Below are 21432 nucleotides of genomic sequence, written 5' to 3' on the forward strand. Positions count from 1 at the left end.
CATGATTTGACTTCCCTCTTGTATTGGTTTTTAAAATCTAACCCTGAGCTGGCCTGTCTGGATAGGTGGCGCCACTATCGCCTTGGGTGGCATTCATGAATACAGAAAATCTTATCTAGCGTACCAATTATTGGGTTTAGGGCAAATATTTTGTTATCGCTCATTATATTATTCATCAGCGCCATAAAATATTGCTGTCTCCCATCGATTCTAGATTATCGACCCACCCTATTACCTAACTATGAGTATACGATGTGTAATGAATTGTTACTACCTAACCTATGCATTCCTATGGAATGCCATACTGAAATGAACCGCATAGATGATGCGATCACATTAATTGAGCCGTACGCAACAAAATGTGACTGAGAACAATGTAGTAAGCTCGCTCAGACAGGTATTGCAGGTGACCTTTCTTCAGTCTACGCAGGCGAACAAGGCTGCGACGGAGGCAGCTCTCGTCCAAACGGCTTAAATCGGGTTTAATCCCGTCCACTATCTGGCAGCCAATCGTGTAATATTTAATACCTCATACCTTCTGGCGACGACTGACTACTTACCCCAGAACCGGGCCTATTGCGTCGTCTCCAACGGATCATATGGCCGGAGGACATTCTAGCAGACTTGTCTCCCATCGCTGCACCTCATCCTAGCCCGCCGCGGCAGCAGTCACGTCTAACCCGCCCATCTCGTGACAAGGGCGAACAGCGGCCCCGGGTCTGCGTTAGCAGAATGAATGGTGCAAACTTGTGCAAGGCCGACGGGGCGGAGAGGAGTAGAAGGGGAGGGTGGAGGAGGAGAGGGCATCGTGTAGTGAGCTGTCGTACACCTCTATTAACACCGCGCTGCAGTGAACGGCCCACTGCCCGCAGCGATTGCAGAGATCGTCGGGGCGGCGGCGCCGGGTCGGATCAGCGTCCGGGGCGCCGGCGGGCCCGGCCCGCTGCGTGTCAGGTGAGGTGTGACCATGGCCCGCTCCTAGAGCCGACAGCTGCGATTGGAGTCGGAATTTACACTCGCAGCTAATCCGACGGTACGACACCGAGTGGATTAGCACGTAATCAATCCACACTAATGAAAGGTCCAATGGTTTTTGGGCATCGCTATGCATGAAGTCACCATCAAGAAGCACGAATGTCGAATATCCCTCCGAACGACAGTGAAAACCAGTAAAGTCCGCGGACAAGTGCGGCCTTGAGAGGTCAGGACGCCCAGTGCATACCAAAGGACAGGGGAATCCCACTCGCTGCAGCCACTGCTGCTGGGCATGCGGCTCAGTGGCTTGCTGTAGAACTAAACCTTACCGGCAAGCAGCCAGACTTCGTTCTCGCAGATCCGGGACCGTCCCACATGAATAGTCGGATTTGGAATCAGCATATGTGCAGATTGTGCTCTAAAGTGCAGTTGCACGCAGTCCTGCGTGAGATATCAACCGGCGCCTGTTCTGCCAATATGCCCCGAGTTACATCGACCGGATCTAGCTGGATGTCCATCGCCATGCCACCTGAGTTCATCAACCTAGTGCAGTTTGCATCACCGTCTCACGATCCCGTTTAGCCCGTCGGCACACATCACATAGCCCGTAAACCTAGTGCCGCAGCGGCCACCTGGGGACTACTGCTGCCTGGGGAAGCATCACGTCTGCTGGTGTAACCTAGGTCTGTTGCAGACCCCTCAGCTGCCCATACGGGTGTCTATACGGCGCAGCATAAGGGGAGGGTTGGCCAGGCTATGTCGTCAGACGTGAGAGCCGATTTACCGGCCGGGCAGACGGCTACCGTTCAGCTCTGCGGCGGGTTCGTGTGTTGTTAGCCGATGAAGTCTCGTGGTAGATAACGCCGTGATAAGTGTTCGTCCCGGCTTACTTTGCCATGTGCGCTTTGTTATCATGTTCTATAAGGGATAGTAAAATATCAGCCGCCGCAAATGCCATTGCAGTACAGAAAACACAAGTTGTTATTTGATGCTGATTGCTGATAGGCGTGAGCTGTAAATCGGACTTGAAATATTTGACCAGAAGCAAATGAACTATTTTCTCTCTTTTTTCCTTCGAACTGTATGCCTACACTGAAGTAAATAAGAAATATGCGGAGACAGCTGTGTCTCTATGACTCTGTATCCCGATGTCTATCAGTTATTTACAACTGAACATTTCGACTTTGTTTTTACATTTTTTTTTTTTTTCGAACTACTCCGCCACCCATTAATAGGTGACCAGGAGTGCCCCCACCCTCAGCCCAGCGACTCACAGCACCTTACGTTAACACCAGACAAAAATAAAGGATAAGTCGCGGCACTCCCAGCTAGGAAAAGTAGGAAACAAAATCAAGCAAAAGAAGTGCGGGCAACAGGTTAATGATAAAAGAGAGCAAAAGTAGTCATTGCTGAATGCAGCGAATGACTGTCCAAATGCATCTACGAAAGAAGTCATTCATACAACCATGCATAATTGGTTAGTAGATGGTATTTAAACATTCACTCATAGGAAAACAGCAGAATGGCAGTGGGGAAACATTTCTGGTCAATTCGAGCTCGAGTTCATTGCCAGACTTTCTGGGGCCCACCAGCTAAGCAGAGCTTGTTGCCGGTGGGCCCCGTCAAGTCCGGCGTTCCATTTGAGTGGGGGTGTATCTTTTGTGTTGAAAATGACACAGGTTGCACACAAAACAGTCCACACATTATTGTAGCCGGCATTTGCAGCCTTCCCGATAATAAATGTACCTATTGGTACATCCATTATTGGGCCACCTGTTGAGGTGCTGAACAATGCTTGTGAAAAGTACTATGCATATGTAATTTGTTAATTGTTATTCATGTACGCATTGTCATTTGCTCTCATTTCCAATTTATATCAATATTGTTTGTATCTTCACCTTTCATTACAAAGATTGCTTACAAAATTAATATACTTTCATATTTTTTTTTACTAAACCTGTTGAAAGCATTTAGTGGGTCCTTTATACCCAAGGATGCTTATCTACTAGTTTTGTTAATAACTTTGCTATTTTCCCATTACTTTTGCTTAGTATACACTAAGCAAGATATTCTTTACATATTTTTTGAAAGTGATCTTTGATTGTGGTATTTCTTCTAACAGAATATCTTTTGCGATTACATCATTCCAAAGTTTGGGTCCCATGCAGGCAAACGAGTAGAGCCTGTAATTTTTTGCTGAGAAGACAGGTTGAAAATGGTGGATATTCCTTGTATGATGGATAGGTTCAGTTGAGAGTTGAAGCAATCGCCCTACAGACACTGGCAATTCATGTACTATGTACTTATGCATGATAAGTATTATTTGAAGTTTGGCTATGTCTTTAATTTTTAGAATATTATATTTTTTAAATATTGGGGTAGCACTTTGTGGTGGGAAAATACCCTCAATGAGTCGCATGAACCTTTTTTGCAGGATTACCAGTTTTTGAAGATGTTCATCATAGTTAGAGCCCCAAACAAAGCAGCAGTAGTTGATGTAAGGAAAAATGAGGGAGTGATACAGTTGAATGAGCTGCTGTTTTGGGATAAATCGTTTAACTCTTGCAATCATTCCAATATTTCTGCTAATAGTATTACAAATGCTACTGATATGGGTTGTGAATTTGAGGTCAGAGTCAATTAGAATTCCTAAATATTTCACTGATTTCTTTTCTATTAACGCAGTGTCTTTAATGTATATATTCAGCTTTTCGGTACACCTGCGTTTTGAATACACTTGGAGAAATGTTTTTGATGTATTCACTGTAAGGTAATTAGCTTCAAACCATTCTGATACTTTTACCAGTGCTTCATTGGTTATTTCTTGTAGTGTTTCTATGTTTTTATGTTGGAAGAATATTGCAGTGTCATCTGCATAGAGCATAAATCGACCTTCAAATTGTAAATTTACTATATCATTTAAATATAAAATAAAAAGAAGTGGTCCAAGGATTGACCCCTGAGGTACGCCTATTTTTATTTCTCGTTCTGTTGACTTAACCCCTTCTATCTGCACCACTTGGAATCTGTTCGTTAGATATGATTTAATTGTTTTTAGAACATGTCCTCGAAAACCCATTTTGTTTAATTTCTCTAGTAGTATTTTGTGATCTACCGTGTCAAAGGCTTTTGAAAGGTCGAGAAAGATGCCCGTTACAATGTTATTTTTTTCCAGTGCTTCAGTTATATAATCTTGTATAAGCATGATAGGCATGTATGTAGAGTTGTTTTTCCTAAATCCGAATTGGTTTTCTGAGAGAATGCACCTGTTTGTTGCAAACTCTGTCAATTGGTAGTGGATCAGTTTCTCTAATATTTTTGAAATCACTGGCAATATGCTAATTGGTCTATAATTTGACAAGTTATTTTGATCTCCATTTTTGTAGATTGGCTTCACAGATGCAATTTTCAATGGGTTTGGGAAGATTCCTGTTGAAAGGCATAGATTAAAGAAATAAGTAAGCTTTGAAAGGATAGGTTTGTAAGTATGTTTTAATATTTTTGAATTGATCCCGTCGACTCCAGCGCCAACATCTTTAAGCTGTTTAATTATTTGTTCTACTTTGTCATCAGTGACATTGCAGAAGTTTGAAAATTCTCCTTCTGCCTCTTGCACATTTTCTAAAGGATTTTTGTTATTACATGGAACATTCTGTTTCAATTTTTCACCAATTTCTGTGAAAAATTTGTTGAAATTTTCAGCCATTGACATTTTTTCAGCTTCATTATTTTCAGTATTGTTAAGTGTTTCAGGTAAAATATCATATTTGCTTTTTTGTTTTAGGAGTTCATTTAGTGTTTCCCACGTCTTTTTGGGATTCCTATTGTTTTTTTGGAATTCCGCTTCATAGTAGGCCTTCTTTGAATTGGCGATTGCCCTATTGAGACAGTTACGATATTTGTTGTATTGTGCTATGTTGTACATACTGGGATTTTTAAGTTTGTTAACAAACAATTTGTTTTTATGATTAATGGAACAGAGAATTGCTGGAGTCATCCATGGTTTTATGAAGTTATTTTTCCTCGAGCTTGCTATGTTTTTCAAGCACGAAGCAATACCATCCTTGTATGCCTGTATTATTTGTATGCATGCCAGTTCTGGATCTGTTTGAGCAGTGAGTCCATCAAGACTCTGTACTAGTTGGCCCCTGAGGGTTTCAATTTTGTTGTAGTCAAATACTGTTTTTACTTTATGTTTTTCCTTTTCCAATCTCTTATTTTCAATGTTTACAGTTGCAAAGATTACAAGATGGTCTGAAAGGTCTGTTAAAATGATTCCTGGTACTACCACTTTGGACAAGTCATTTGTAAAGATATTATCAATAAGAGTACCCGAGGTTGGGGTAATTCGGGTAGCTTTGGAGATGGTTGGCAAAAATCCATAACTACACATTAATGTAAAAAATGATTCATTAGCAGAATTACTTTTAATAGAAAATAAATCAAAATTGAAATCACCTGTAATGAATGCAAGCATATTAAGTGAGGTTAAGGTGGCAAGAAATTGTTCCATTTCATTTAGAAATTCCCATTCATTCTCAGGGGGTCTGTACATTTGACAAACAAGGAAAGGTGGTTTGTTTCCATTTTTGATCTGTAGTGTAACTACTTCAGCTGTTTTAAACTCATGTATATTTATCTTTTGTATTCCAGTGAAATATTTGTCATATGCAAAAATTGCTGATCCCCCTCCTACTTTAGTTTCTCTACTTTTGTAGAAAGCCATATATTCATCCCCTAAGCCAAACTTATTTTCTATTTTTGGACTAAGCCAGGTTTCTGATATGCATACAAATGCCATTTTTTGTTCTAATTGTGCCAAAAATGTTACAATTTCATCCAGCTTGTTTACCATGGAACGTGCATTTATATGAATGATTGAAATATTATTTTCAAAACAGTTGAGATTTCGAAATTTGGTACATTCATGAAAATTGCAGCTAGTCCTCACCTTATCATATTGGGAATGAGTCGTGGATATGTTGCCTATATCATTTATGAAGGGATCAAAAGTTTCATTATAGATATCGAATATGGTTGACTCGTCAGCCAGCGTATCCAAGGCCAGCGTATCAATAGCCGCGAAAGATAGGATAGGAAAGTCTACGCACACAAAGTACTACGCGTATCACCAGTTGTTCGTGGTACTAAGGGTTGAGGTGCCTCTAAGGAAGAGGAATAATTGTGTGATATATTTATTTATTTGTGGTTCTATTTATCATTTAAACTATCACCTACAACATTTAAGCAGGAATGTTGTAAAATATTTCTTAAAAATTCAAAACTCATTTTTGATTTCAGCATTATCACAGATAATGAAAGAAAATTTCCGTATAGGTAATCAATAATGAGCAAAGTGAAGGGACAGACAAAAGTGATGTTTGCAAGCAGACAAATCCGGATGACGAAATACGTTTTACTCATTCATAAGGAATATGCAAATTAGTGGAACACGTGCTGTGTAGTAGGAGTGTTTTGAGTGAGTCTCTCATTTGAATTCATTGTGTGAGAGGTGATGTATGTCATATGTGTAAACTGTAAGTTGACATATGTTTAGCTGGTTCAAATCAAAATCAGCCACAGGCATAAGCCATGTGTATTGCAACAATTTACCAGAGGTTGAGAGTTGAGACAAGGGTATAGATACTGACTAGGATTAGGGCAGGTTTTAGGGTAGCTGGGGACTGAGGGCTGGCAGATGACTGAGACGTTCAGGTGCTAAGTTGAGCAGGGGACAGCTTGCAATTCAATAATTGTTAAAGAAGATGTTGAGGTGGTAGAAGCAGGCAGGCCCCATTCTGAGCCCGTTATCATGCACATGAATGATCACTGAAGGAACTGGGTCATTTCAATAAGCAAGACCATTATACCATATGCTTCCCAAAAAATGTACACAATGCTCTTTATTTACTTATTTTCAGATCAGCACCTAGCTAGGGCTCACATTGCTCAGTCAGCTAGGTACTTTGTGCTTTCTGTTGAGTAAATTGTAGTATATCTCTCAACATACGTATTCAATTGCTACTCAGGTAAACCAACATTGGAGGGAAATGATTGAAGTATCCTTCAGTCAACTCGTTCAGTCTGCTTCTTGGCAGAGATGTTTTGCCACAGTAAGTCTGCTGTGGACACTCCATAATTTTCAATGTGCTCAGGAGTGCTTGCACCAAAGTTTTTTATATGTCCCTGGTGTTCTGTGTTAAAAATCTCTATGTTATAGAGTTTGGGCTGATTTGCATCAACTGTATCAAGCAGATGTGCGGCCTCACTCACTCATTCACGCTCACATTCACTCACATGGTTCCACGCCACACCAATAGCACACTGGCAGTGTGAGCAGAAACATGTCCAGGGACATTTACGAAAGATCATTGCATTGTGTTTGTTTATGTACTAAGCCAAAGTTCTTCCTCCAATGATGTTTACCAAAGATGCATGCACGTTTAGCACAAGCTGAACAATATTCTTTGTTTAGTGACATTTAGCAAATGCAGTGATAGCACAAGTGCTGGCTCATTAAATAAGTACAAAGGTGTGTATTTTCTTATTTTAAATCAGTGCCTGTTCTTCAAAGATCATCAGTGCTTTAAACAGAGCCCCTCTGTCCAGGTCCGCCACGCCCACCCCTGCCACCTCTCCTGTTCCGAGTGACCACAAACTCCTCAAGGTCTGCCCTCTGCTCAGCAACGCGTCCTGATGGGATGTTGTTCAGGGTCTGGGATCTGAGGAAGTTTTGGTTGGACTGCTGGATGTTGTTTCTTTTTGGGGCCTGTTCTACAGCTTGGATGATTTCGTCCCTGGTCATGTTGGCTCGGATGGGGATGTATCTCTGGTCTCTGGTTTTGCGTGCCATGATGATGCCGTTCTTGGTATGATAGTTACAGATTTGGCCAGCTTCCCACATGTCACCAAGCTGTTGAATCTGTTTTGATCTTTTGGCTGTCAGGTTTTCATGGATGGTGATCCTTGCCTGTGCTGTCTGTGTCTGATTGAATTTGGATTCGTAAACCGCATTGCGGTCATCCAGATCCTGGAACTTAATGATCACACGTTTGTTGTTTTTCAGGCGATGACAGGCAGATATCTGTCCCTTCAGTTTCACTCCTAGTTTTTCCTCGATCACGGCTTTGGTCAGCTGACGAGTCTCAGAAGGAGTCTCATAGTGGTCAGCTTTGGCTTGCGGAAAGCCTCCACCTCCCAAGATCAGGGAATCCTTGCGGCTATACTGTTCCACATCATCTAAGGCCTGGTCAAGTTCTGCAAGGGTCTTTTTCAGTGTCTGGTTCTCATCCTTTAGTTTTTGTATCTCCTCTTTGACTTTTTTGTTTTCCTCCCAGATTTTTTTCATCTCTCCTTCCATCTCACTAGTTACCTCCTTAACAGCTTCCTGAATAAGTCTCTTAACATCCCCTTCCTCCATGGCACCTCTATGCTCAGATGCTAATTTACTTTACTGTTACTGCAAACAAGTTAGGAGAAAAATGAAGAGTATGGATTCTAGTTAACAATTACGTTAATTGCTTGATAACCTTGAGACAAAAAAGGGTAATGATAAGGCACAAAGATAATTGTTTCAAGCTATTCTAATTCTAAACTATCCTCGGTCTACCACTTAATCACCACAATGACCACACCCAAGTCTTCACGAGACAAAATTGGCGCACGTCCGCTCGGCTCGAGTCGACCCGGTCGAAAACATTGTTCGCTGATTTGGCAAAGCAAAAACACTTATGGATTGTTTCGGCATTGCTTTCCTGGGCCTAGGAATTCATATGGATCCTTTCGTATTGCTATGGCCTATGGGGCTTGAGGGGTAACCTCATGGCACTAACTGTGACAGTTACCTCCAATGATAATTTAAATGCTACATTATGTTGAGTTTCGGCGGTTCGTTTTCACACTTTTGTAGCCTGTAACAATGTTACATGCACCGCACTGAATTTATTTGTATCAAATCAACATATAGTACCTGTTATTATTTTCTTGCTGATGTGTAAGCAATTTCTTCCTGAGAAAATATCACAAATGAATGTTAAAATATTAAGCACCATCAAGGTCATTTATCAAAGTTACTTGCGTGTTAAGCCTTCCGCTATAGGAAATCCCTACATAAAATAGGTTTTAGGATGGGCGAGCGATTACCCGTTATGTAACGTGAGAGGCGCCTGATGCTACGGCGCGGGCCCGGGACCAAGTTTGGGCCGCCGAGGAGCAATCCTCTCAGACATTCGTCATTTCATCCGAGGAGATCAGGACTTAGCAGTGCACTTGTGCTGATCAAATCTTCTGCTGAAGAGTAAATCGAATAGTGAAAATGAAAGCTTCAATTATCTCTAATTGGTGGAAAAACTGTTGTTTATCCCGTTCCAGCTTTTTGGACATTTTGTTGTTGTTTTTTTCTTGGCAGCTCCTTGCAGCCCTTCTCGGGTGAAGGCATCCGAGCGCTCATCTTATCACTCAGTTACTCAGACAAAATGTCAAAAGAAATGCCAGCGTCCCTCCCGTGTATGACGTCACAATGCCATGAAGTCATACCCAAACCCCTGCATGACATCGCACGTTGGGAGCGGACAGTCCGTGGCGTGGAAATGTCCCGGACCATCTGCCCGGCCCTCCAGAGCGGAGACGATCCATTAGACCGGCGTACGGCTCAGACAGGTGCATTGTAAATAGGCAGATCTGCATGTGCCGTGGAGTGGTGGGTTTGCCAGTCTGGAGTTACCATGCTGAGTGCCGCGCACTGCATATCGGAGCGGCTTCCCGAGGTAGGCATGTGCCGATCAGTCGGCATTGTGGAAGTCCCAGAATGTCATCTGTGAGCCGATGTGAACGAAACTGCAGCGTTCTCCTCGGTCAATCGGCTCTGAGTTGGGTTGTTGCACAAGGGGGCCGTTGAAGCATCAGCATTTCTGTTTTTGAGCAAATGACCCCTTTGTTCTGAGAACATGCAGCAAATTGTTATCTGAAATGATGTTCAATAGTTGGCCTGATGACTCATGAGCCTAAGCTAAAGTATTTAATTTTCATGTGTAGCGATTTGTTGAGTTTCGCCCTATTATATTCCAATCTCTTTGAGGAAACAACGATAGAGCCGAGGCACATCATCTCCATGCAAATTGTGATATCCTACATTATTCAGGATAGCAAAAGTAATGCTTATTCTCTATCAAATCTGCCGTTTTAGAGCTACATTGCTTGTTTTCGTTCTTTTTCTTTTCTTTTCTGTTTAACTCGTTTTGTCCATCAGCAATGAAAATATTCTGACGAAATTTTATCAGAAAAAAAAACTTTTGGCGAAAGTGGAAAGTAACCTCATTTCCCAGCCTTTGACGAAATAACTAAAGATAGGTACGATGAAGTTACGCGTCAACCTTGAACTTTGTTATTATAATTGTCAGCATTCAAGTAATTAATTAACAACCCGCGTGATATGCGCATACCTGTATTTCGAGGACCAATGTTGCGATGAATACCATGGTCACGTATGTTGGTAAGAACAGGAACTGAGAGATTTTCCCCGAAACAGGACGTCATTACCATTAGACCGCAGCTCTGATAATAATACTAATCCGTGAAGCTGGTCCCAGTTCAATGTCAGCAGGACGAAATCGAAAACCTGTCCATTGTTCATCGTGGCAAGCGCTTCCAGTGCAATATTTGTCTTCACGCATTATATTCGGGGACTGCGTAAATAAAATCACATAGACGCTAGGCATTTAGCCCTAGCCCCAAAGGGGGGGGGGGCTCGATGCGATCCTCCCCCTAAGGTTTGTCAAAAATAGCGTAAAAACGGCGGCGCGGCCTATGAGGCAGCCTTTTACATATGACCTGAAAATTTTAGGTCAGAGCGACCTTGGTTCAGGTCACCAGGTCAGAAAAATCGGTACTCGACGCGCCTTGACGTGCTGAGCACGGTGATGTTATTAATTTTTTCACTGACCTAATCAGTAAGAAGTAAGGAAATAACTGTTGAGCCGTCACGGCATTTTTTACATTTTTACCCCCAAACCCCCTAAATATTGACCTAGAGTCACCAAATTTGCACAATGGCGAGGATTCCGGGGGGGGGGCTACCTACCTACCAAATTTTGTGCTTTTAGGTGCCATAGGAGCCAATCCTATACTTAGCATTTTTTTAAAAACATAAATTGCTTTCCAATGTAAGAAGGAGCATCTTCAATGAAAGAAGATGAATTGGTTAGTTTAAAGCCAAAGTAATACAGGCATACCATAACAAGCAGGAAGCCTGTCGCGGTCTTCCGTAACACCTGAGTTAAAATAGAAGATTCTACATAGAAGATAATACCTACACATTTAACCCGCGTCCCGCTGGGCTATTCAGCCATACGCGCCCTGGATTCTGACCCCCCCCCCCCTCCCCCCTGTCTAACATCCGAACCGATGGTCGTAGAAAGACGGTGAAAACGGCAATCGAAAGCTCTCAACGAGGCGGATCTTAAGAGCTCTTTTTTTTTTGCTAAAGTAGGTCAGAAGTCAGGTCAAGGGTCACGGGTACAAAATGCAAGTTTCTACAGTATCGGCCTTGCACCGTAGTTGCCGAAGAACGGACTGAGACTGATTGCCCAAAACGTGTTTTAAGCTACCAAGACAAGATTCGTTGCATGCAGTGTCATGCAAAGGTCAAGGTCAAGGTCAGGTCAGGTCACCACCAAAAACGAAATATAGGAAAGGGCATGTGTGACACATGATTTATTAGTCATTTAATTCATATAATTCAATGGGCACTCTCAATTAGTGATATGGACCACATCTGGATGAATTTCAGGTCGAGGCCGGGTCAAGGTCAGGTCAAGTGAGGTCAAATTCTGAAGTTGATTGTTAAGGCCTAAGGAGGTGTCTATCTGATGCAGTTTTTCACGGCGAATCGAATGGTGCTATTTTTGTTTCCGTACAAGGTCTGGAACTTCCAAACAATTCATTCTTCGAAAATTGTGTGTGTCATGACGTCATAACAGTTTGAATAACTCTCACATTTTTGAACTGATTTGTCTAAAAATTTGTTTGTAGGTGCACATAGACTACGTCTCTAGCATTTATTCCGTTTTTTCGATAAACTCAAAATGTTGGTTTTTTAGAATGTTTTTTTTTCCAAAAGTCAGTTTTTTGAAGAAAAAATTGGGCCAAAATCCAAGAGTTTAAATACCGAGGTCGTCATTTGATAGACAGAGTAGAATCACGTATAACCTTTTTGTTACGTCTTGATTGCTTTAGAAATGAAGATGTTAGCGGCGTTTGAAGTTTTGCAGTTTTTGAAGCGAAAATGGCGTGACATGACGTTTATCAAACGTCATTTTCTCAAACATTTTCCGACGTATTTCACTCAAATTTTACGGAAAGTGTTAGATTGATGTATAAGGAACTTAAAGTTTGACGTCGCTGGCGTAACGCGTTTACAACTTTTGGCGAAAAATGGGAGGGGGCAGATTCTGCCCCCCCCCCTCCAGCGGGGCGCGGGTTAACCTCGCTAGCTTCAGTAGAAGAGTTTATTATGTTTTACCAATGAAACAACGTCTTAAATGAAAATTATAAAATGCGCGTAAATGAATTCATAATAAATAATAATAATGGCTTATTTTATGCCGATGGCGACACACATACACATCAGCACAACAACGCATATCAGAAGAACTGATATACCTAATGTGTCTTCTGACCGGGGCTATGAATACAAGCTTTTGATCATACTTTTTAAAAGAAAAACAAGCAGATATCACAATATGATAGGCATAACCATTGCTATAGCTGCTTGCTTTTCGGAAGGCATATGCGATGCCTAAAAAAATCGTAAAATTTAATTTCATTTGTGGTCTTTAATGGTTCTATTTTAACATTCATGTGTTTTTTAGATCTTCTCACTTTAGGTTGTTATTAAGAAACAAGCAATAGGACTTAGTTCGGCGAGGGCATAGTCCGCTTGACTGCAGATGATCTGAGGCTTACATTTGTAGTCCTCTCTCTACTTAGAAAATAACGACGATAAGCTGCTCCAAGCATATGTGGCAAGCACGATAGGCTTCTCATAATGCCGGAAAGAGAAGCATTCCTGCTCTGCATGCTGATGTGCTAGGTAAACATACACGCGTGTTAAATGTAGTTAAGGACTATGTGCAGTGTGCACACCATCATGAACAGCTTGTGTCTAACGGTAAATATGGGCTAATTAACGAAGCGAACGTGAGAGGATATAACGACGTAAAGCATCCACTGATACAGGCTCTCAATTTTAAATATAAGCTATATGACACCGCCTGCTAATTTATCCTTTTCTCACTTTTCTGAGTAAAAACTTTTTACAGGTATGCAACACCTTTCACTGCAGCCGTTAGATTCTCGCACTGTTCTTCTGTTCATCACTTGCACAAACTTCTTTCCAGTTCGGTAGGAGGACAGACAGTCCACCCGTGCGCCGACGGGACCCATGCGGCACGCAGTGGGCTGGCCGGTGGGAGCCGGCGCTGCCCCGTCCAGCCGGCCTCCCCGCGGCTGACTGGTCGCGACGCCGACCGCGGCACCGGCCGTCGATCGCGATTGCATTAATGACTCGTCTGCGCGGGGGATGTGCCCGCCTGAAGAGCTGGCCGTGATGAGCCGCGGGGAGGAGCCAATCTGGCTGCTGGCGGAGGGGCGCACCGCCTCGGGGGTCGGGTCAGCCGGCGCCGGCCACCTATAAAGGCTAGGTGGGACGGTTCACCGACATCACTCGCTGCCGCCGAGTGAGCAGCACTGCAGCATCTCCTCTGCACCATCAGGTGAGTGACACCAGTCAGTCGTCGAGTGCTCAGAGAAAAAGTGACTTGCCTGTTGAGACCGTACAGTCTGTCGTACCGCGCAAAGTGACGGTGGATCCATCAACCCTGACCGAGGAAGGGCCTGCTATAATTTGAAAGTCACCGAACTAATTGACCTGGGGAATGGACGAGGATATCCATTGTTTCGGTGACTCAAATCTAGCAGTCCTTCCTCGGTCAGGCTTGATGGATCCACTGTTACTTTGCGCGGTACTTTTAAGACAGACTGTACTCCTGGAAAAAAACTTACCTCCCATTGTGGTGGTAAATGATGACAATTTCGTTCATTGCTTTGCATATCAACAAAACAAATGAAAAGGAATGAAGCACTTCTTCATTATGCTAATGTTTATAATGCGATTGGACTTAGTGGTTTAGCAGGTAGCAGAGACACGGCTGCTGTGATATGTAATGTCAAGAATGTGAGGGTCCTTGGCTATTGTTGCGGCAGCTAGCTTTAAAGGTTCACTTCCGAAATATCTTCAGTCCTACAACACAATCACGCTGGCTGTTAAAAATGCAAGATAAATTGACTTGCTAAGCAAAGACAGCAATCATTGACACTATCATGAATTTATTGCAATAACTGATAGTAAACTCGAAATTCATACATAAGTGTGCCCAAACTATACCTAGCCCGCAAATACGAGTATATACTTACAAGTATGAGATACAGTATTCCAATTTGTTAAGGACAAGACAGGAGAAAACCCAGTACGGCACAGTCTATCCTCACATAGCAGCGTGCAACGCGCTTAACGACGCGTTTCTCCCTGTGCCTTTCCATGTGTGACAGCAAATTACCCCATTAACTTCTTTTCACAATGTTTTGTTCCTAAATTATTAATAGCGGATACAATTGTTTGTTTAAATTTGCCGCTGTCACACCTGTTAGAAATAAAAGGCTTAAATTGAAACGAACTTGTCCTTTTGGTATTCAAAATATTGAACCGTAGTATGAACGATTTTTTGTGTCGATCATTGTCTTCCTTATCACAAAAGCAGAATTTTATTGGACGAAATATTTCCCCCTCCAAAAAGATACATGGCCAATGGATGTAATGTTTGACTTCCAAATAAGTCATTTAATAAGAGTTTACCACCCATCTTGCTACGTCCCTTGTTTTGACAAGTGCAAATAACTCAACACTAAATTTAGTGTCGTGCGTCACCTGGCCAAACATGCAACATCGGTCGCAATGGCGGCGACCTTAGGTAAAGCCACAATGATCTTTTAACAACTTTTTAACGAAGATCGTAATGCATAATTATCAACAAAACTTGCTGGCCAAAAAGTTAACATACCTACTTCTCTGGGTTGAATGGCAAATCATCATTGGTTAAAAAATAATAATTTTAGGTACCCTCATTATTTCCCTTATAGCGCAAGAACCTTAAATTATGCATTAAATAGCAATTGCGTAAATTAAAGACAAGCTGTAACAAAGCTTTTCATTGATCTCGCCGTAGGTACTGTTTTCCCTTCTCTAATCTTACCAAGCAAGACATGTTAAACTAGTTTTATGGAGCTCTCAACTTCATTGAGTTCGGGTTCATGAGCAGAGAAAACGATTTGGTTCAAGTGCAATACAAAAATAGAAAGATCCCAAACAGCTAATGGTAGGCACATAACGCATCTTAGACATGATATCGATATTTCATGTCGCAACGCAAATTTACATATCAACGCAAATCACGCCAAAAATGGCAGGAGTCAGGAGATCATCCCTCCGCCAAGGAGAGCGCTCTTGGCAAGGCTCTCAGGCTGCGGCTGGGGGCCGCGGCAGACAGGCCGGCCGGCCTTGTCGCGACCGGTTCGCTGTCTATCGTCTGTGCGGCATGGATTACGTCCAGCGGAGACACGACGCAAAAACGCCTCCAGCCGACTGCGTGCGTGATTCATAGGCAATCATAGACACAGATGGCTGCCAGACATCGATTTGCGTCAGTTCGAGAGGTTTGGAGAGGTTTTGATGTGAATTAATCGATGCGTCGTTCTAATGGTGCAGCTACAATGCCTGACGTTCGTCAAGCTGCGAAGGGGTGACGGGACAAAAATAGATTCAATGCTGGGGCATACCGAAGCCTGGTCAAGGCTTACTGGTGGCCATCGAGACATGACAAATGAATGCGTTGACGATGTCCCGCGATTGATGCGCACGTTTGGCTTTTTCTGGGTCTGATCAAGGATGTGTCTTTGGTCATGAACTGTAAAAACCCATCAAGTAATAGGCCTCATTGCATCTGGGTAGTGAATAGAGGTGCCCTTTTTCGACACCTCAGCCCGCAATGAGCGGGTAGACAAAACCCGCATGGGTTTAAGCGGGTTGCATCACCAGGAAATACCTTGGTGTGGGTTTTATGCGGGTAGCAAAAATATCAGAAACTTCTCAACTAAAATAAAACAAAATTTCCCCTTTAAAATGGAAAATGAATATGCTGGAGCATGGCCTAAAATACTTCACATATGCAGTAAAAATGTCCTGAAAAAATATGGCTAGAATGTGTGTGTGTGTGTGTTTTTTTTTTGCTGCTATGCGGGTTGTTGCGGGCTGCTACCAATGAAGTTCCCCATGCGGGTAGTTGTGGGTATCTGGAGAAGGGTTGCGCGGCGGGGCGGGTTACCTGAATCTCCAAAAAGGACACCTCTAGTAGTGAATACAAATGTTTTTTAGCCATATTTGGATTAATTCTTTTGGGGCGTAAAGAATAAGAAGAGATAATTATCGCCTTATTCAAAGGGGCTTCTCCTACAAGCAGCAAAAGTTTCGCAACCAGCTAGTTCGAGTCTTCGGTTTCGAAACCTTGCAGCTGTGAACCCAAGTTAAAGGACACGCACTCTTCAGCTCACGTGAAACTGAAGACACACCCGCCGCATCTGTCTGGGTATCGAGCGGCGCAGTGTGTCGCGCGGGCGGCCCCGGCCGGGGGCGATCGTAAGTCCAGTCCTTGCTGCCCAGGGTCGGCCAGCGGCAATCAGCCGGAGGGCCAGCCCACCAGCCGGGGGAGGGTTCACGCCGGTGCAGAAGTGATTGGACTTAGATCGCCCCCGCCGCCGCCCGCGCCTCCCAGTCCAATCACCTCTCACTGGTGTGGCCCTCTCTCCGGCAGGATGCTGGCCGCCCTCTGTCTCTGTTTGCTGGTGACCGCTGCGCGCGCGCAGCTGCAGCAGCTCGATGGCAACTACCTTCCTCCGAATCCCGACGGCGGAGAGAACAACAACCGCTACTGCCCGCCTGCCAAGACCATCACGTCGTATTCCGACCGGCTGGTGGTTGACACCCAGACCCGCGTGGTCTCCCAGCCAGTGGTGCAGTACGTCACGCGCACGGTGATCTCCTCGCAAGTGGTGCCCTCGGTGATCGTGCGCACCTCGGTCTTCCGCAGCACCGTGGTGGTGCCCCAGGAGGTGGTGCGGACCAGCAACGTGGTGCGCTACGTGACGCGCACGGTGCAGGTTCCGGGCGCCGTGCGCCAGGTGGTGCGCACTAGCGAGCAGGTGGTTCGCAGCACCGTCATTCGGCAGCTTACCACCACTCTGGAGACCACCCAGCTGCGCACCTCGGTCCAGTTCCGCACCCAGACGCGCACCATCTTCGTCACCAGCACGCAGATCGTGCCGCAGGTCAGCGTCTTCACCGAGCGGCGCCCCGTGCCCGGACCCAACGTGGTCGTCACGAGGACCGAGGAGGTGCTGAAAACGCGCGTGGTCTCGCAGCCGTCTGCGCCAGTGGTGTCCACGTTCGTGCAGGAGGAGGTGCGCTTCAGGACGGTGACGGTGCAAGTGCCCGGTGCCGTGCGCACCTCGACAGTGATTCAGCAGTCGCAGCGGGTGATTCCCGTTGAGTCGGAGGTCGTGGTGCCTCAGGTCAACACCGTCGAGGTTACCTCTGCCCGCCAGTTTGAGCGCACTCTCTACAAGACCTACACTTCGCAGCAGGTGGTGCCTGTACAAGTGGTCAACACCCAGTATGTTGATTCGCGCATTGTGAAGACACAGCAGATCCAGGTGACCAACACAGACATCCGCGTCAACACCAACTTCGTGACCGTCACAGAGCCGGCCAGGGAGGTCGTGAGCGTCGTGTACAGGACCGACGTGAACGTCGTGACCCAGCCCGGCAACGTGATCCCGGTGGTGCGCACTCAGACCGTGGAGCAGATCGTCAACCGGGAGGTGCTTTCCACCAGGGTGATCCCCAACATCGTCGTGCGCACCAAGTTCATCGACCTGCCCTGCAAGAGCCGTGGCGGCGGAGGCTACGGCAGGAGCCATGGTGGATATGGCGGATACGGGAGGTCATACGGGCGCAGATATTAGAGTATCGTCGATCTTATGAGTCTGGCAATGAATTGCACCGGCTGCCGTGCCTAGTTTGGGGGCTGAAAACAGACATTATCAGGTAACCTTTCAAATTACTGTGCGCTTAGACGTGCCAAATTCAGCGCGTCTATTGCGAGTATTGAGTCGCAATCCGAACATGAATTTAGGCGCTAGCAAAACATGGGGACCGTAATCATTGTTCAAGTCGATGGTGCATGCGAATGCTCAATGTGTTAATAAACGTATACATTGGTAACGACATTACATCTATTTAGCTGCTGGTGATTGATCAACTTTTGCTTGAAAAACACCACCAATGCGGTAAGTAACTCTCGAGGGGATCAGCAAACTGCTCTTTTCGATTACGTTTTCTCGTCCTTACTTGTAAATGTCTAGTCACGTTATGCAAATGACGTGAAGTTCCTTCAACATTGTGTTAAATATGCACACTCAAAGTGTTACTTCTCCTTCCTCTTGTGATGACGGCTTGACCTTTTCAGGATGCGGGCCATCTTCCTGTCTGCTGCCTTGTTGGCTTTGTCTGTGGCCACGCCGCAGTACTACAACAACAACCGGGGCTCCAGTTCCAGCGGGCTGCTGAACCTCTTCAGCAGCAACGACGGCGGCTGCAACCCCGCCACCGGTGCCGGCTGCGGCGGCAGCAATGACCGCAACGTGGGCAACACGTTCGTCAGCGGCGGCAACGCCAACTGTCCGCAGGACCGCGTGGTCACGGTGCCGCGAGTGAGCACCTCCGTCCAGCAGATAGTCCGCACCGTCCAGGTGCCGCAGGTCAACACCCAGTTGGTGACTCAGACCACGCTGGTGCCCTCGTTCGTCACCAGCACGGTGGTAAGCACCGACATCGGCACGCGTGTGGAGTACCTGACCCGGACGGAGACCAACGTTGACACCCAGCAGGTGGTCTCCACGGTGCGCCTTCCGGACGAGGTCAACGAGGTGACTCAGACCGTGTACCGCACCGAGCTCGGCACCGAGTACAACACGCAGACCCAGTACGTGACGCGCCAGGATGTGCGCACCAGCGTCAGCGTCGTCAACACGCAGGTGCAGGTGCCGACGGTGGTGCAGGTGCCGCGGCTGCAGATCAGCACCCAAGTGGTACCGGTGCCCGGACCTGCCCAGACCCAGCTGCGCACGGTCTACAACACCCGCGAGATCACCAGCTACTACCAGGTTCCAGCGGAGACCATCGTCAAAACCAGTATCCAGTACAGGGTAAGTTTATTTGAAGATATATGTGTGAAACCATGGATATTGTGAGGCAAAAGGGTGAAGCATTAAATTATCTAGAGCGTAAAGCTGGCAGAGCAGTTTTGTCCTCAATCGTAGTCAAAGAAAACGTCTCACTGTAGGCTTTCTAAGTCCCGTTGATTGTTATCACTAATGGCTGTTGCCTCCTGTTCACAGACGGAGGTGGTGTCTCAGCCGGTCCGCCAGCCGGACACCTTCGTCACCGTGACCAGTGTCAACGTGGTGCCCGTCACTTCGATCGTCTACCGGACGCGTGTGGTGCCGCAGTACGTCACCAACACCAAGAACGTCGCCAACACCGTGACACGCACCTCGGTCACCACTCAGCTGGTGCCCGTCCGCAGCACCATCGTCCAGAACGTGGTCAGCACGCGCTTCGTCACCGACTACGTCACCGACACGCAGCGGGTGGTGCGCACCGAGGTGAAACAAGTGTACAACACGGTGCGCGTGCCGTCGCAGCCGCGCGTGGTGTACCGCACAGAGGTGGTGCAGGTGGCCAGCACGGTGCGTGGCGCCGACACCTACAACACCCAGATCGTGACGGTGCCCGTGCAGCGTGAGGTGTACAACACGCGGATTGTGGACCAGGTGCAGAACCAGGAGCGCGTGGTCACGCAGAAACGCGGCGGCGGATACTGCGGTGGCGGCGGACACGCGAAGGGGTACGGCGGATACCACAGCTATTGAGCGGGGCAAACGTGCTGCACTTTACCATCAGGGGACAGCGATTTTGAAACACGGGGCCTGTTGAAAATTAGAAGTGTGTCCAAACCTAGACCGTATGTTTTCAGAAATGCTCAATTATGTTGAGTGGCGGAGATGCCTAAACGTATCAGTTATTTGAACAAGTGTAATACAGACGATAACTCAATAGATGTCTTTTAAAATGTATTTTCGTGTATTTTAGGTATTATATTCATACATTTAAGCCTCTCAATCTTATGGTAAAATTAATGGCTTAAAAAGTCATCGAGTCGTGAAGGAATGAGAAACAGGCAACAGGGCACGCTAGTCCAAAGTTTCCCGTACAAATAATGTCAGCCAACAAGGCCGTCAGCCAAGTCCTATATACTTTCAATCAGCAGCAATGCGTACTACACTCTACATGCCATTCTACATGCCATCGACTTAAAGTGTATGATGCATGCATCGAAAGGAGTAAACAAATATTAGCGACCAAATTCACATTTACCATCAGGGGACATCATCCGAAACACTCTCCTAATTGGCTGTAACATTTAAGCTAATTAGGTATGTTTAGGTAATAATTATTCTACAATACGCTGACTGGTATGGTGTGGCAAGTTGCTAACGTTCAGAAAATAATGCATTTTCAAGAAACAATATATATTCGGGCATCAACTGACAGCTTTAGCACAAATCTAAGGATTTGTTTTTATGTCAGAATAGCGTTCATAAATGCTTGGAGGGTTTTCAATCATTCATCTCGTCGATAATGTCAATTCAAGGCCGATGCGCCCGACTTCCATGGAGCTGGCCTGCTGCTCCAACAGCTGGCCTTGTGATTTAAGAGTGATGACAAATGCATGACATAGGAGAGTCACCACTCTGATGGCCGAATGATTGTGGTAGATTACAAGCAGGTTCCAGTTTAACCTGATTACTGATAAGAATATATTTTTTCCGTTTTTTTTTTATTAAATAACGACATTTAATAATCAACGATATTTGGTTTTACTTAGCTAAAAACACCGCTATATTCTCATGGACGAAGCTTGCACTTATGTGTCGGCGGGGTGACCAGGTTATGAGTTTATTACGCTATTTAATTTTTAGGTCTGGAAATGAAGCCCGTGGATGATCTATGGAAAATTAAAAACGAACGCAGTATGATATTAAACGCAATATAGGTATTTTACCCCATGCGGTATAAGAACGGAGTCGTGCAAAAAAGGAAAACATAGCTCAGGCCTGAAGCTTCACAATTCAGACCGAATCGCGAGAAAATAGCCGGAAACCGAGTCGCCATGGTTCCGAAAACGACACAGCTTGATCCTTGCAACCAGAGCAACGTTTATAGCTAGC

The 21432-nt window shown here is 45.2% G+C and overlaps 1 protein-coding gene across 2 annotated transcripts in view; it reads left to right on the plus strand.

Moving 5' to 3' along the window:
• Positions 1–20257, plus strand: part of LOC122365699 — a 59213-nt gene extending 38956 nt beyond the window's left edge. Inside the window, exons 4-6 of one of the 2 annotated variants that reach the window (XM_043337138.1) lie at positions 13371–13745; positions 18609–19347; positions 19540–20257. In XM_043337138.1, the coding sequence (XP_043193073.1) occupies positions 18610–19347; positions 19540–20073 (1272 nt within the window). In that variant the 5' untranslated portion in view covers positions 13371–13745; position 18609 and the 3' untranslated portion in view covers positions 20074–20257. Of the gene's footprint in view, positions 1–13370; positions 13746–16895; positions 18370–18608; positions 19348–19539 lie in introns of those variants that run through there. The other variant, XM_043337147.1, reaches the window with a different exon arrangement.
• Positions 20258–21432: the final 1175 nt, after the last annotated feature.

Source organism: Amphibalanus amphitrite, unplaced genomic scaffold (assembly GCF_019059575.1).
Source record: "Amphibalanus amphitrite isolate SeventyFive unplaced genomic scaffold, NRLGWU_Aamphi_draft 000028F_arrow, whole genome shotgun sequence".
In the NCBI taxonomy this organism is placed as follows: Eukaryota; Metazoa; Arthropoda; class Thecostraca; order Balanomorpha; family Balanidae; genus Amphibalanus; species Amphibalanus amphitrite.